Source organism: Aspergillus niger (genome assembly GCF_000002855.4).
Source record: "Aspergillus niger supercontig An03".
Taxonomy (NCBI): Eukaryota; Fungi; Ascomycota; class Eurotiomycetes; order Eurotiales; family Aspergillaceae; genus Aspergillus; species Aspergillus niger.
In genome coordinates, this window is record NT_166520.1 from 365044 (window position 1) to 379742 (window position 14699).

Here is a 14699-nt window from a genome sequence, read left to right on the forward strand (position 1 = left end):
GCTGACTTGGCCGGCCTCACCAAATACGCCACACTCCGCCTCGGCACGAATGCTTGCTCCCCGGGAGCAGCTAAAACCCTATGCAAGGAACTCCGCAGTAGCTGACCAGTCCATTCAACCAGCGTATTCCCATATTGACCAACGCACAACCTGGCAGGGGCTGAACAAAACGCCAATTCTCCATGTTATTCTCGAGCCCCGCGGGGACGATTTGCAGACCACCAATAACGTGGAATAGCAGCGTCAATGTGCCGATATCCGTGTGTCCGCCTAACGAGATGCGCTCGTGTTCCGCATCACCGGATGTGTGGGGAGGACTGCATAGCAAGCGGACAGAAGTCTCGGACTCATGATCCAGTGGACTGAGTTCGCTTAGGGTATCGCGCTCGAGGCCAAGCTGCTTGTCCAATGTTGTAAGAATTACATCCAAGGCCGACGAAGCGTGGCGGATGAACGCCTGGATCTGGGGTCTATGCGCCTCGATCGGGGGCGCGTTGGTGCGGGGAGGACGGTTACCCAGGATATCGTCCTGGTTTATGGAGTAGAGGTGCATGTGATCGAGCTTGCCGTCGTCGGTTCTTAGTGCGCCCATCCGTTTATAGCCTGTTAAGTCTTTGGGCGCGTTGTAGGCGTATTGGTCGAGTGTTGACTGGTCGAGCGAGAAGAGTTCGGTATTGAGATCGAACATAGATTCTGCATCGTGAAGGAGAGTCCTGCCGTCTGCGGAGTCGTGTAGGTCGAGAAGGAAGAACCCCCATTCGCGGCAGGCGGCAAATAATTTCTCTGCTTCGATTGGGTTGCCAGACTGTAGTTGAGAAAATGTGAGAATGGGAAGGTTAATGATCGGTGTATTAGCCGGAAAGGGGGGAGCTTGAGCGAAGTATCGAGCGGTCGGCATTGCTGGAGTTTGTTTGTGTTAGTGTTGTTTATATAACGAAGTTGGTATCGCGTTGGGATTGGTTTGGGATAGCGGGATTCAGAAGATATACACCGCTACAGAGGAAAATACTCGAGGTTGTGGTATGATACGTCTTGATGAATTTGGCGAAATATATATGAGGGAAGAGACTGGCTTATTTATCCTGTTACATGGAAGGACAGATTTAGGTTCATAATTAGTGCTTATTGTCAGCATCGATCGTAGAATAGTTACTAGTGCTTATGCTTTTGCTTCTCCCGTGTGGGGACTGGTTATAATGCTATCGGCACACGCGATGGCAAGTTCTTGGCCAAAATGCTTTCCCAATTTTGTTATGACAATAACCATGTAGCCACGCATGGATTGACTGAAATCAAGAGGGGGTGCCACATATGGTAGTCAAAATCAATGAATTCAGTCGTAATCTTGATCAGTTAGCATTCACGTACTTTGCATCACGCCATGATTCCCATTATGAATTCAAATTAGTCCGCTTGAGCAGGTGCAGGCGCTTCGTTGAGACTCGGGTGTTGCTGTGAGGCAACAAATAAAACAACTTCCAGTTTTTCAGAAAGAACTGTAGACAACCATACATCGGGGGGGGGGCCGAGGCATTTGTGGGTTTTCTAGAACAGGCTGGGCGTTAGGTTCTATCTGGAAGTATGTAATTTGATGGGTCAAAGACTGTGAAGCCTTCGGGGTACTATCCAGGCTTCGGAACAGACATTGGTGTATTTGAGATCGTTTCAAATGAAAACAGAGACGGAATTCGAGAGCGTTATTCTATAGATAGAATTCAACCTTGAAGTTACCTTTAGTACTAGAGTACTAGGAGATTGCACAGGCAACGTGGGATGTAGCGCTTGGAATAACTTCTCGACTTTATGTCGCTTGTTAGAGCGTTACGTCATGTAGCTGTGTAGATAGTTTATGAATACGTAAGTTAAGTTGAATATCATGGACTCGAATCCAGGCTGATACGACCTGTTACAATTAACTGACTCGACGGAGCAATCAGAGAGTACCAACTGTTCAGACCCCTATCTAATTGACGCCTTTCTATAGATAAATGCTGCATCCACTCTGTTCTTCAGGTTTCCATACTATTTAAAGAACAATGATAGCATGTATCTGTATTCAGAAAGCCCAATTAATCATTATCGTTCACGGAACTACATATAGCTTTAGGCAGTGATATCGTGAGCAGTTATAACCGTTGCAAAAGCATCCTCCAGCTCGCCTAAAGCCACATCCTTCAAAGTTGCAGCCTCTACACCAGGGATGTTCCGATCTCCCACCGCATCACGCACAACCACAACCTCAAAACCTAGTTCATTACCAGCCCTGGCAGTCGTAGAGACACACACGTGCGCCATATAGCCGACCAGTACAATCTTTTTTCCAACATCTCCAAGACTGCTCAAGTACTCATGCAATTCTGTCTGGGCAAAAGAGCTAGGGAAGTTCTTTGTGATCAACTTCTCCCCAGACACAGGAGTGAGTTCTTCGAATTCCCTTTCTAGGTGCGTGCCCGGAGTGAAGACGGGAGCGCCTGGTGGGGTCTGGTGAACAATGTGGACAATGTTGCGACCACTGTGAGTACGGTTGGTGCGATATTTGGTCAGAAGATCCGAGATTACTTTGCGGCTGTCGGATACACCCTCGATCTGGAGGTTGCCACATGCGTATTCGTCTTGAGCGTCGATGATAATCAGGGTGGAGTCTTGGACTGATGCGGTTGACGGGGGAGCACCAAGAAGTTGGCGCAGGGATTTTGCTGGGGAGGATGAAGACATTATGATGAACAGTACTGTTAATCAAGGTTCAATTGTGGATGTTGATCGTTACTTTAGTACTGCAAAGCAGAAAGCTGATTATATCTGATATATGGAAAGGAAAGAGAATCTGAAGTTACCTTAGAGAAATGCAGAAAAGGAAGACTTATTTATACACAGACACGGCTTATTATATTACTCAATATTCCTCACTTCAAGAGGCGGGGTAGATGAAAAGGAAGTCTCATTCTGGTATTGTGGATGACTGGATCAGCCTAGAAGCAGAAAGTGGCGAACCGAGCCACTTGTTTATGCGTCTCGATTTCTTGGCGGAATATACTTCCTCTTGGGGTTAGATCAAACATGGTGGGTCAGCTGATTCTATTTTGTAGTCTCTTCCAACAGATGCGTTTCGGCTTCTTGTGCGGACGTCACCGATAAAGACAGACGAATAGAAATCAAGGATATAATCGGTTTTGAGAGTCTGATTGTGGGCATTGCTAAATAATCACAGCCCAGTAATTTCGCGGTGAGGTTGTAGTGCTACTGTGTACTCGTTGCAACGATCTTCTGTAGTTGATCCGAGAACTTTTGCATGGCTACCCATTTGCCTAGGCTTCCATATCGTCTATATGATCGCTGAGAATCGGCCCATCTGGATAAGGAACTCTTTCCGAAAATGTCGGTCATCACCTATAATCAGTTCTGGAGCCACTATACTGCATTCCACCGGCAATACATCCTCAGGCCGGATAACTATTTGTCACTACTTAGGTAATAGCTGACATATCCTGAGCAGCCCAATGAACCGAGAAGTTGCCTTCGCCTGGATCAAACATCATCCATACTAATCCCACTGAGTATTGTCGTCTGGCCTCTTCCTCAAGGACCTCTAGTCGACTATTTTCTATCTACTGGACCAAGTCGGATGCTTACTATCAAAGTTCACTGCCGCTGGAGCGTGCAATGAGGGTCAGGCAACGGTCAGTTTGCCAAAACTGCCGATCTAAGAAGCTCGGTGTACGTGCGCTACCACTTCACTTTGAAAGGCAAGATTCTCATGCCATGCATAGTGTGATGGAAAGCTTCCTGAGTGTAGTCAGTGTCTATTAACAGGACGCCAATGTCCAGGGTACCCAGCCAAATGGTCTTTCGTACAGAGCCAGTCAGAACCCGCCCAGAGCAGAAGATCGCCATCCAGCGTACCAAACCAAGTTCTCAGCTCCCAAGAAAATGTATCGAATGATTCACATTTAGAGGACTTTGCTTGTCAGCCATCTAACGAAATCAGTCTGCACCAAACGCCAGGCGCAGCCTGTAAATTGCGTCGCGCCGAGAAGGTTGATCTCATCATACGGAGCTATGTGCCCGATGAAGAATTATCTCCCCTTGACATGCTTTCTAATGAGCCACGGCCTCGCATATGTGGATCATGGGTTGAAGTTCTTCCAGCTATGAGTGAAAATCCTGACTCCGATATTATTCTGGCTGCCGCGAGCGCTCTGTCAACCTCAATCATGTCTCGAAGGCTTTCAGAAAGGGCCTCTAGTATCGACAGCACACGCAGCTACCTTACAGCTCTTCAAATGATGCGAGAGGAGCTCGGAATGGCGAAAAAATCGTCAGATCGAGAGCTACTGGCATCAATAATGTGCCTCAGCTTGGCAGAAGTTAGTTCTGCTCCATTGCATCTCGCTTTAACGAGCGCTTTGCTTATGATTCTTAGGTTATGTTTCCAGGCCCAACCGAAGGCTTAAGGATGCACATAGATGCCGTGGCGCGAATACTTCAGGCTAATGGGCCGCAGCGCTATCAAACCGGAGTTGCCCACAGGCTATTTATTGGCTTCCGCCCTTTATTGGTGAGTAAAACATCACAGTGTTGAGGGTTCTGCTAATGTCTTGTAGATGATAAACGCAATTCAATGCCGGACTCCGTCGTTTCTGGGCTCAGACAATTGGAAGATGATTCCATTTGCAATACTTAGCCCATCCCCAATGCAAAGCCTTCTGAGTCAGGCCGCTGCCCTTCCATTGTTTCTGCATAGAATTGACAACATATCTGGTCGAGAAGCTTCCATTGGAGATCAATCCGAAGCGACTTCTATATTGAACAGCGTCGGTGACTTGCTTAACAGCCTAAACGAATGGGAGGCGTCTGAAACAAACAATGCGACGTCTCCCCTTTACTGGTACCGAGATCAGAGCACAAAGGCTTCGGAAATCCCCTGTATCTGGTTTCCCAGTATCACTATGGCCAACGCGATTACCTATATCTGGGAGTTTCGCATCATATGTCTTTACGAGATGGAACGTCTTGCGTCTTCCCTCCCGCAGGCTAACTTTGACTACTCGAGGATTCTGAAGGAACACCACATTGAAAGTGTCCAGAAAAGTTCTGCGAACCTGCTGAGGCAGATATGCGAAAGCATGGAGTATCTTCTTCAAGAAGAAATGAAGCTCTTCGGTCCTGCTTCTACAATCCTACCTCTTCAGGTGGCCTACGCGGTAGCCACAACGAATGGTAATCAGCACAACTTGGAATTAGCTGTCCTGAAGAAGGTTGTCGATCGGCTAGTCTGCAAAGGTCTTCAATCATTTCCGATCATGATATTCGAAAGGAACTCTTTCTTGCACAGATGGGATAGATTATAAGATAGGTAATTCACAAGATTGATGGGTGGGTGATTACATAGATAACACAGTAACATGAAACTCTAGTATCTGTGACCCGCGTTCACAGACTAGAAGTGCCCAACAAGGACAAAATTTCGCAGGTGAATGAATGTGCAAATGAATAAGACTTGGCTCTGACCGATGATTAACTGGAAGCTTGTGACAGTCCAGTTCACTACCACGTGGACGTGAATCTCCCAAAGCAGTCATGTATCCTCTCCTATCCTCACAGTTCCTCTATTATTAAGGGAACAATTATCACAGAAGCAAAATCAAGTAGCCTATACAAGCCACGTCATCTCGGGAAACCAAAGAAATAGCACCTTCAACTTGCTCAAACTACCTAAACTTCAAACTATCAAACAGAAACACCCCAAAATGAACATCATCCACCACCAAAACCACCTTTCCATCACCACCGCCCTCTCCCACCTCACCACACCCACTCCATCCTACTCCGTCCGCCGCATCCGAGCCGAATACCTCGCCGCCACAAAAAACGGGCCAACATCCCCACAATGCGACTTCCTCTCCTTTCGCCCATTCAGCCCCGACCACCTCTTCGATATCATCGGCACGATAGCCGGTCCAGTCGGCTCTCCCTATGAAGGGGGTATTTTTCACATCCATATTCGCATCCCAGCATTGTACCCGGATCTACCGCCGATATGCACTTTCATGACGAAGATCTGGCATCCGAATGTTGGCCCATACGGGGAAGTTTGTTTGAATATCTTGCAAGATGAGTGGAGTCAGGCACTTTCTGTGAGGACTGTTTTGTTATCGATTTCTGCTATGTTGGGGGATCCGGGAATGGCAGTGGAAGGTGGTAATGCTGTGTATGGCTTTGCGAATGTGGAGGCGGGGAGCATGTGGATGGGTAATCCGGGAGTGTTTGAGATGGCTGCGAGAGATTGGACGAGGATGTATGCCTAAGGAGGGATTTGGAAGATTGATTTTTTGGTGGGTTGGCATTGGCGTGGAAATGGCTGGGGAGGCATATCGTCATATTGACCAGGCTCTGTGTACACTTGCATTTGCTCATGCAACAATGTTCTCTTCACGAAGACCTTCAGCAGAATTCCTCACCAGTCTCAAAACCTTCAACGTAATCAAATCAATTACCTGATAGAGGGGAAGGGCCTTTTACAGCCATTTACGCTTCTAGTAGAGAGCATATTCGAACCTTCAGCAAAAAAATATCCCCGGTGTTTTCCACTACCTCAGGCATTCATGTTACCCAAGACAGACAACAATCGTTATCTCAGAACATTAAATCTGTTTGAGCGTAAGAGCAGAAACAACCAGACTCGCCTCTTGGAGACTACATTGAGGATTCCGTCTACTTTACTTATGCGGTACGAACTTTGAAAGTATCTCCCTGTTTCCCGCTAGAATTCCTTTCCGGAAAGTCAACACCAAAACCAAAGAGATAAGCAAGGTAATTTGTGGATTTTGCGGTACAGAATACGTGGGCGCAGCGGCGGATCATCTGACATCCCGGAATGGCATGGTCACGTGCCAGGAACCATTCCCACACTCCCTTCAGTTCTAACTACTTTGTTGCTCTATCATTGACACAAGTCCCATCCAACCACTAGTCTTCACGTCGAACACTCATTCATCTCGAGCATTTATCTATCATCTCTCCAGAAGATTTTCCAAAGATGTCTTCACTTTCAGGGCCTTCCATGGGCTTCAACGATCCTGAACGTCTGAAATTAATAACGGGAATTCTAGAATCTATAAGGTCATACGAGCTAGCCGCGGACATCCCCCAAGGAACCCTACAGATCAGTACACCGATTTGGTTTGGGATGTGGCTCGCAGATATATCGGAACTCCAATGGTATTCCCGAGAATTTGATCGTGATGTGATGACGACGTTGTTGCGACACAACGGGGGGAGCTTCGCAAGAATTCTTACAATGTGTACATATAGTATCTTTGCTTACGAGCAAATGGGCTCACCTAGGATTATAGATCTACCCGGGTCTGGAACAGGAGAAAAGTTCGCAGCGTCACAACCAGGGACAGGTGCAGTCACCCCAGTACGGAGTATGGAAAGCTCCTTAGCAAACAGTCCTACGGCATCTCGTATAGCGCCAATAACGACGCCTGCAGAAAGTTCCCCAGCCCAGCCCGTCGCAAAGAAGCGCAAATATGAAGCTATGGAGCCTCCTAGCTCTCCCAGTATATCAAGTAAGATTAAGAAGGAGATCAACAGGAAAGATGTGAGTGAGGCTGTTAGTACTTGTTTCCCTGTGATCCCCTTTGCTCTGACTCTAACTCAGGTGCAGTGCCTTGATCGGGATCGAGTTTGTATCATCTCCAAGGCGACAGATCCCTTGCATGCCGCCCATATAATACCGGCTTCGGTTTGTGACACTACTACACCTACCAAGAAGCTCAAGTTCCTCGAATTTAAAGCCTTGCTGAGGATGTTTTGGTCGCAAGAGACAATCCAGAGATGGCTCGAAGGCAAGAAGAGTATCCTCATGTCAGTAGGAAATCTAGTAGCTCTGAGTCCCACTTGTCATACATATTGGGACAGAGCGCTGTTTGGTTTGATGCCATTCCGGGTATCAGAAGACCATAAGTCCATGGAATTGCATTTTTACTGGCTATGTGGCAAGGGACTTCCCGCTACCGGCAATTCATCGCTCCTGATCAATGACAGTGAAGGAAATTCTACTATATCACCAATAATGATGCCTGAAACAGGCCAGAAGGGAGGAAGAGCGCACCATGTTGATGTAGCCACTCCTAATCTGAAACTCTACAATAACGATTCAGATACTGTCATCTGCTCAGGGGATACCATTATTATCACAACACCAGATCCCCAAAACCTACAGCTTCCTGATGAAGGTTTCTTTGCCCTCCAGTGGACACTCCATCGGCTGGCTGCAATGTGCGCTGGTGCAGGCTGGCAGCCAGCCGATAGAGACGATGATGAGGATGATGATGACGATCTGTGTCTCGATAATTCAGTTGAAAGCCCTACACCAATTTCAGAACGGGTTAGCAAATGTCACTTGAGAGAGGTTAAGAAGTCTTATTTCCAAAAGGCCATGGCAGATGCACTCAGCTCGTGGAATGTCGATCATGCCTACTGAGCTTTTTAGTGAACTTGTTATATGATGCCGATGGCTTAACTCTAGCTATGTTTATCGAAAGAGAATCTGCAGTCCCCAGGGTCTTGGCCGTAGATCGTAGATGAAGATTTGCAATGTAGGAGGTTTGCTATCTCCCTAACGGTATTTCATTTTTTATCACATGCCGGGTATATCGCAACGCGTCCCACACAGTCCCTGGAAAGCACATACCAAACGAAAGCAATTCACTACTTGGGAGTAACACCATCTCTGTCTCTGTTGTTTTGCGTTCTTGTGACTTTCTCTCACCTAATCCACGTCGCTTGACCTCACCTCCTCATCCTACCTTTCAATTTTTCTTTCTCTCACCTTGTCAACCTAGCCTGACCTCAGCTTCTCATCCTACGTTTTCTTCACTACTGTAGTACCAGCATCTAAACTACTTCTTTTGCTCCTCCAAAAGCACATCTACTGTTAATGACGATGGCGAAGCGTCGGCGCAGCACACTCGAGTTAGATGAGGCTGCCACAGTCACCGAGCTGAAAGATGACGCTAATCAGAAAGCGGTCCATGATGCCTACCTGGGCACTATAGCCTTTGACGTAAGGTTCCTTGATACTGAGACGTACACGAACAGGGAACTTGACATGAGACATGTCGGCGAACTAATTGCCAGCTTCAAGCTGGGCGTCCGTCGCTTCTTTCGAGAAACTCGTATGAAAGCTTGCATGAAGCAAGATGACTACAAATCTTCCTCGCGGCCTATGCTGGTCCAACTTCTTGTCCAGAGACTGTCGATATGGCGCGAAGCCAAGCGACCATCGCTGACGGCGGGCAGTTACATGATTTTGTTCACTTGGATATCTGGCCAGAAGGTCTACCACTTCCTGCACTGATTGCGGGGCAACATAGGCGATCCGCACTATCGACACTTTTGGCTGAGCAGGAGAAAGCTGCGACCGAAGGTGGACTCACGCCTGATGGCAGCCCTCTTCTTCATCCTTCTCCTCAGGTAAGCATAACGAAACTAAACTTGAGTCAGAAGACTTACATCTAACCAGGCTTATTATTGGGCGTTCGACATCTACGAGCAAGAAAAGATGGAAAGCGATCTTTTGGCCACCTTGAAGGAAACCGTGACGATCCGAACAAGAGCGATTCCAATGGCTATGTTCTTATGTCCATATTAGACGATCTAGCCGCAAAGACCGAGAACGAACGGCAACAATTGCTGAAAGCAGGAAACTTCGGGCCTTAGTTACAAAGTACGTATGGATTAAACAGATCACAAGGGCCCCGAGTTCTTGCGATTACCACGGCACCCTTTTGGAGAGATTTGTGGCGCAGCTACGTTATGACACCTTATGGGGAGAAATACTTTAATTTCACAACTGCGGAGGATATCGCCAGCACGAAGCTGGAAAAAGTAAGTCACGGATGGTCTTTCCAAGTTAGTCTGATACTAATAGTTTTTCTCGTATAGTTGTGGGCGCGAGAAATCGATTTCGTTCTGACATTCGGCAATCGGATTTTCGAGGGTAAAAAGGTGACATCTGCGGACTGGGAAACTGTTCTGGCAGCGATGGAAAAGGGTCCAAGAGCAGATTTCTTGAGGAGACTATTCTTTCCGACCAAGGCAGACCACGAGGATGGCAGTTTGACTGGCCTATTATTGTTAAACCAGAAATGGTTCAATCAGTGGACATTGCCCCGCCTCGCAGGCGACACGTTCACTACAGGTTCAACTCAAGTGAACACCAGACGTCCCGGGTTCTTGGCTAAACTTTCCGATGTCGAGTATCATAAAGTTTTCATCACCATGCAACAAAACCCCGGCCTAACCTGCCCCAGATGGTACGCGGGCTCCAGCTAAAACCTTCCCAATGCCTGCTAACAAATATAGGGGTGACTTTGTTCGAACGAACCGACTAATAGCGCAGCCTATGAAGAAAGTACTTCAACATGTGATCTATTGGACGGATCAGAGTTTCTCGTACCCCAGATCGTCATCCAACGCCCTGAAAAATTGGGATTGGGTAGAGGAACTAGGAAAGTCCGCCTTTAGAGCAGAGGTTAACCCACGGCCATGGAGACATGTTGACGAGGGATCGACTGATATCCAACCAAAGTTTACTATCACTTCTCTCCCAGACCATATCGGTAAATTCATGGAGCAACTTTGGACGTACATCGAGACTGAATCTCTTTGGAGAGACGTTACCGTGGTGAAACAGCAGGTATGTCAATCTGCTTTGTGTCCGGAGAGAGAGAACTAATAACTATTTATGATACTGTTAGTTAAAACTACCAACCGATAAAAAGGAGGTAAGTGTAGAGGGCGCCGATCTCGAGGCCATGTATACGTACTTGGCACGCTTTGAGCAAAAGAATTGGGCCGGAGTTGTGAAGTTGGTCGTGGGCTATGCGGGCCCCTGCCTCAGGGGCAAGCTCTCCGTACATAATGACCTTGACTATTTGGCAAGAAACCTTCACATTCGTTCCATAACTCTCACTAACGGCAACTAGATGAAGAAACTACAAGCGTTTACTTCCTTCGGGCCACTGAACGTGAAAGTTCAGATGGCGGGAGAATGCCAAATTTCGTTCAGTGAGGTATCTGACAACACAGGCCATCCGCAACCAGCTGAGTGATGAGACTGAGCTATTTTCCGCCATGTTCTGTTACCGAGAGTTGAAAAAGGTTATGATCAGCACTTTGACGCACAGGTATGGTGGGGGCTCAAAGAGGAGGTCGGAGCAGTTGTCCTTCCTCCTGGACAAGGTTTGTCCGAACTCAGTTGTTTCAGCCCCGATTTCATGATATAAGCTAACTGGAGCCAAGAAAGAGTGGGAGGTTGCCCGGGCAGAGCTGATCGAGTACTCCATGACCTTGAACTGGCGCGGCATCATGGTCAACGCGGACCAACTGAACGAGAGCTTAGAACGCCTAGCTCTCCCCACGCATGCAAACCCGGTCGCTGAGGACGGACAACCCATCATGGGATTCCTGAAAATGGATCCCGAGAGTTATGGCCTCGAGCAACAGGGAAATACGGAGCGCCTGCAGGAGCTCCTAGCCCGTACATTAGACAAGGAGATCGATAGCCTGTAGTTAAAAAGATTTTTATGTGCTTCTGGGTTAAGGCCTTTCATCAAACTGTATACGGTTTCTCTTATAGAACTCCCGGGCGATGATCATTAGTCAAAGAGGCCCGGTGGGCTTTTTGTAAAGCAAATAATTTAACCTCAACTGTTTGCTAGTAGAACTGCTCTGTTGCTCATGTTGAACAGGTGGCATGTAAGTAGTTTCATTGCAGGATCGGGAGGCGAAGCACTATGATGGGACGTACATGGACCATGAACAAGTCTCCGGCGAATATTGGATGAAGCAGTAAGCTAGAGGATTGGCAGAGCGCAACCTTACTTGAGAGAGGTTGGCTTTCTAGCCCAAGCCCACTAGTCAAGATTTTCTGGCAATGCAAAGGGCACCATAGCCATTGAACCTTTAAAGCTGATCTTTGCTCCAGGTTGTTAGCTTTCACTCAAGTTAAGGGCTAAAACCAGGCTGTAGTTTAAATATCACAATACTGACATTCTACAAGAATATTTCTAATATATATATATATATAATTATATAAATATATATACTGAGAATTAGACTCGTACACTTTCTCTATAAGATTAAGATATATAAAAAAGTAACTAATACAATTATAAAAAAAGATTTTAGATTTTTAAATATATACTTTTAGTATATTCTTGTTTTATAAAGTTATGAAATTAGATACTTAATAAGAATATTATATGAATCTACTCCGAGAGATAAGATTATCATTTATAATATTGTTATATTAAACCTGCAGGTATTCTGTTATATTACTAAATTTATATTATAAATAAACTTACTCAGGCAGTTCATTTAGATCAAATTTAAATTTAATTTTAATTCTAATTTAAGCCAGGAATATGTAGGCCTCAGGACTATAAAAATAAATATTAGAAATACTAAATAAAAAGATTGATATATATTCTGTTTAAGTTAGCAGGAAAGACCATGTATAATAAAATGAATATATATGTTAGAAGCAGAGTCTAGATAAAGAATAAATAGAATAGTAATTTACAGGCAGCTGGCCAGTCAGCTGTAATACTTATTTATATCTGTTTTTATATAATTATATTTTGCTTTTATTATATTTAGTTATATTAAACTACGATGATGATCTTTCTACGTCGTAGTATGTGTTGTTTTGGTGTGTTTACTACGAGTTTAAGAGATCTGACAGTGTTCGGGACCATATTTCTGCTTTAAACAGTGAAGCACCTGCATAGCTAGCATCTTACTTAGCGGGCTCGATCAAGTATAAGAATATGAATTGAATTGAATTGAATTGAGTTGAATAAACAATATGAGTTGCACATAGTCACTCATAACCAGTCTGGCTCCCACAATCCATCACAAAGCACAGATTAAGCTTGAGCAGCCAGTCTATAGGTGTCACTCGTTTCCAATCCAACCTCATCCGCCTCATAATCATCTCGGAACCCCAATATCAAATGCCTAGCCTCCTGCTGATTCAATCCGTGCCAAAGCAGAACCCAACCTCCATGCTGAAACCTCCCAGTTGCGCGAGCCGAAAACCACTCAAGTCTGTCATCATCATCACGAACATTCCACACCAACTTGGGAAAATCTTTCGTGATCCGAACAAAAATATCATCAGCAACAACACCCGCACCCATAATCCCATTTGGAAATGTAATCAAGCGCGGTACGCCTCCAGACCCAAATGCAACGACAGCCAATGGACTCAAAGATGACGGATCATTGAAATACATCTTGAGCGGACGATTCCTCCGCATCTCATCCACGCAAAACCTCACCTCATCATGACCAGCCCCCTGCTGTGCCAAAGCCTGCACCAGCCTCTCCTCATCCCTAAACTCCGCAGAAGTAGTACTGTAGATCCTTGTCCCCCTCTCAATCAATGTGCCGGCACCAGAGGCCGCAAAAACCTCCCGTTGTAAATCAACCGGATGGACAATCGACACACTAGACGTACCCGGTAACCCACGCAACAGCTCCTCCACAGCACGAATTTTCAACCTCGTCCCATACTTGACCCAATCTTGAGCCATGAGATCATCAAACTCCTCGCTCAAATTAATCCTCTCGATCCTCTTCCCCGTCACCCCATGCACCAACCCACCCTTCTCAGCAAGATAAACTACCTTCTTCGGCTTCAACGTTCTCGCCAGCTCACTAGCCGCAAGGTCTGCGTTCACATTAAGCACTTGCCCATCCTTCGTCTCAGCCATAGACGTAAGAATAGGTAGGCAAGACGCCCTCATGGCCGAAACAATAGGCGCTGTCTCCACCTTCGTTATCCGTCCGACGAGCCCATATCTCTTCTGATCGAGATGCTCTGCCTGGAACACGCCCGCCGTGATCGGCCGCGCCGCAACCCCGATTTCCTCTAGCGCTTGGACTAGCTTAAGGTTCTCTTCGAGGAAGAGTCTCCGTGCGATAGACAGGGTCTGACCATCTGTTACGCGGATCCCCTCCTCGAAGTGTGGTTCCACGCCTGCATCCTCGAGGATCTTGTTAAGTTGAGGTCCGGCGCCGTGAACAATAACGGGGTAGAGGCCCATGCGGCTGAAGAAGGCGAGACTTGATGCGAGGGTCTGGAGGTGAGTATCGAGTATCGCGCCTCCGACCTTAATCACAGCGAAGGGCTGCTGCGTAGGAGAATGGAAGTTAGTGAAGTGGGAGAGGTACTGTGCTGCAGTATGCTGAGAGTCAATGTGGTTGAGGATTTGGGCGATGGTAGATCTTGTTGCGCTAATTTGGTAGTCGATGGAGGGGGAATACTGTCGTATTTGGTGAAATGGGGTGTAGAAGGGCTGTTGTTGGCCGAGACATTTGCGGACTGTGATTTGCCCGAGGAAGGGTAAGGCGGAGCGGAGGAACGACATCGCGACAGCAGGTATTTCACAAAAAGCTGAATACGAGCTGACCACACTGAGATAAGAGGGGTGGGCTGAGCCATTTTATGTCCTCCAGCCATCCCGCCTGACAACATGTGTTACCCACGAGTCTACAACCATGCGCAAGTTATTGACCACTCTTCCCCGTAATATATTTCTAGGTGCTACTAGTTCAATATACCAGAGGCAACGAGGTACAACGAGCAATCTGCTAAAACATGATGTCTCAAATCCCGCACAAGC

The 14699-nt window shown here is 46.6% G+C and overlaps 7 protein-coding genes across 7 annotated transcripts; 4 read left to right on the forward strand and 3 right to left on the reverse strand.

The window, feature by feature from the left end:
* Positions 1-70: 70 nt before the first annotated feature.
* On the reverse strand, positions 71-898 carry An03g01850 (uncharacterized protein; the record flags this gene model as incomplete). Its single annotated transcript, XM_001390049.1, has 1 exon — positions 71-898. The coding sequence occupies one exon, from the start codon at positions 896-898 to the stop codon at positions 71-73; it is 828 nt and encodes a 275-aa protein (XP_001390086.1).
* A 1205-nt stretch (positions 899-2103) lies between these two features.
* On the reverse strand, positions 2104-2715 carry An03g01860 (uncharacterized protein; the record flags this gene model as incomplete). Its single annotated transcript, XM_001390050.1, has 1 exon — positions 2104-2715. The coding sequence occupies one exon, from the start codon at positions 2713-2715 to the stop codon at positions 2104-2106; it is 612 nt and encodes a 203-aa protein (XP_001390087.1).
* Positions 2716-4148: 1433 nt separating this feature from the next.
* Positions 4149-5348, forward strand: An03g01870 (uncharacterized protein; the record flags this gene model as incomplete). The annotated part of the gene is made up of 3 exons (XM_059746935.1): positions 4149-4364; positions 4421-4555; positions 4602-5348. The coding sequence occupies 3 exons, from the start codon at positions 4149-4151 to the stop codon at positions 5346-5348; spliced, it is 1098 nt and encodes a 365-aa protein (XP_059600241.1).
* Positions 5349-5747: 399 nt separating this feature from the next.
* On the forward strand, positions 5748-6305 carry An03g01880 (uncharacterized protein; the record flags this gene model as incomplete). Its single annotated transcript, XM_001390052.3, has 1 exon — positions 5748-6305. The coding sequence occupies one exon, from the start codon at positions 5748-5750 to the stop codon at positions 6303-6305; it is 558 nt and encodes a 185-aa protein (XP_001390089.3).
* A 731-nt stretch (positions 6306-7036) lies between these two features.
* On the forward strand, positions 7037-8488 carry An03g01890 (uncharacterized protein; the record flags this gene model as incomplete). Its single annotated transcript, XM_059746936.1, has 2 exons — positions 7037-7603; positions 7670-8488. 2 exons carry the CDS (start codon positions 7037-7039, stop codon positions 8486-8488), a joined length of 1386 nt encoding a protein of 461 aa, XP_059600242.1.
* Positions 8489-9267: 779 nt separating this feature from the next.
* An03g01900 (hypothetical protein) lies at positions 9268-12402 on the forward strand (the record flags this gene model as incomplete). The annotated part of the gene is made up of 11 exons (XM_059746937.1): positions 9268-9480; positions 9530-9639; positions 9753-9894; positions 9952-10322; positions 10372-10705; positions 10767-10793; positions 11098-11250; positions 11311-11548; positions 11760-11766; positions 12241-12331; positions 12379-12402. The coding sequence occupies 11 exons, from the start codon at positions 9268-9270 to the stop codon at positions 12400-12402; spliced, it is 1710 nt and encodes a 569-aa protein (XP_059600243.1).
* A 536-nt stretch (positions 12403-12938) lies between these two features.
* Positions 12939-14444, reverse strand: An03g01910 (uncharacterized protein; the record flags this gene model as incomplete). Its single annotated transcript, XM_001390055.1, has 1 exon — positions 12939-14444. The coding sequence occupies one exon, from the start codon at positions 14442-14444 to the stop codon at positions 12939-12941; it is 1506 nt and encodes a 501-aa protein (XP_001390092.1).
* Positions 14445-14699: the final 255 nt, after the last annotated feature.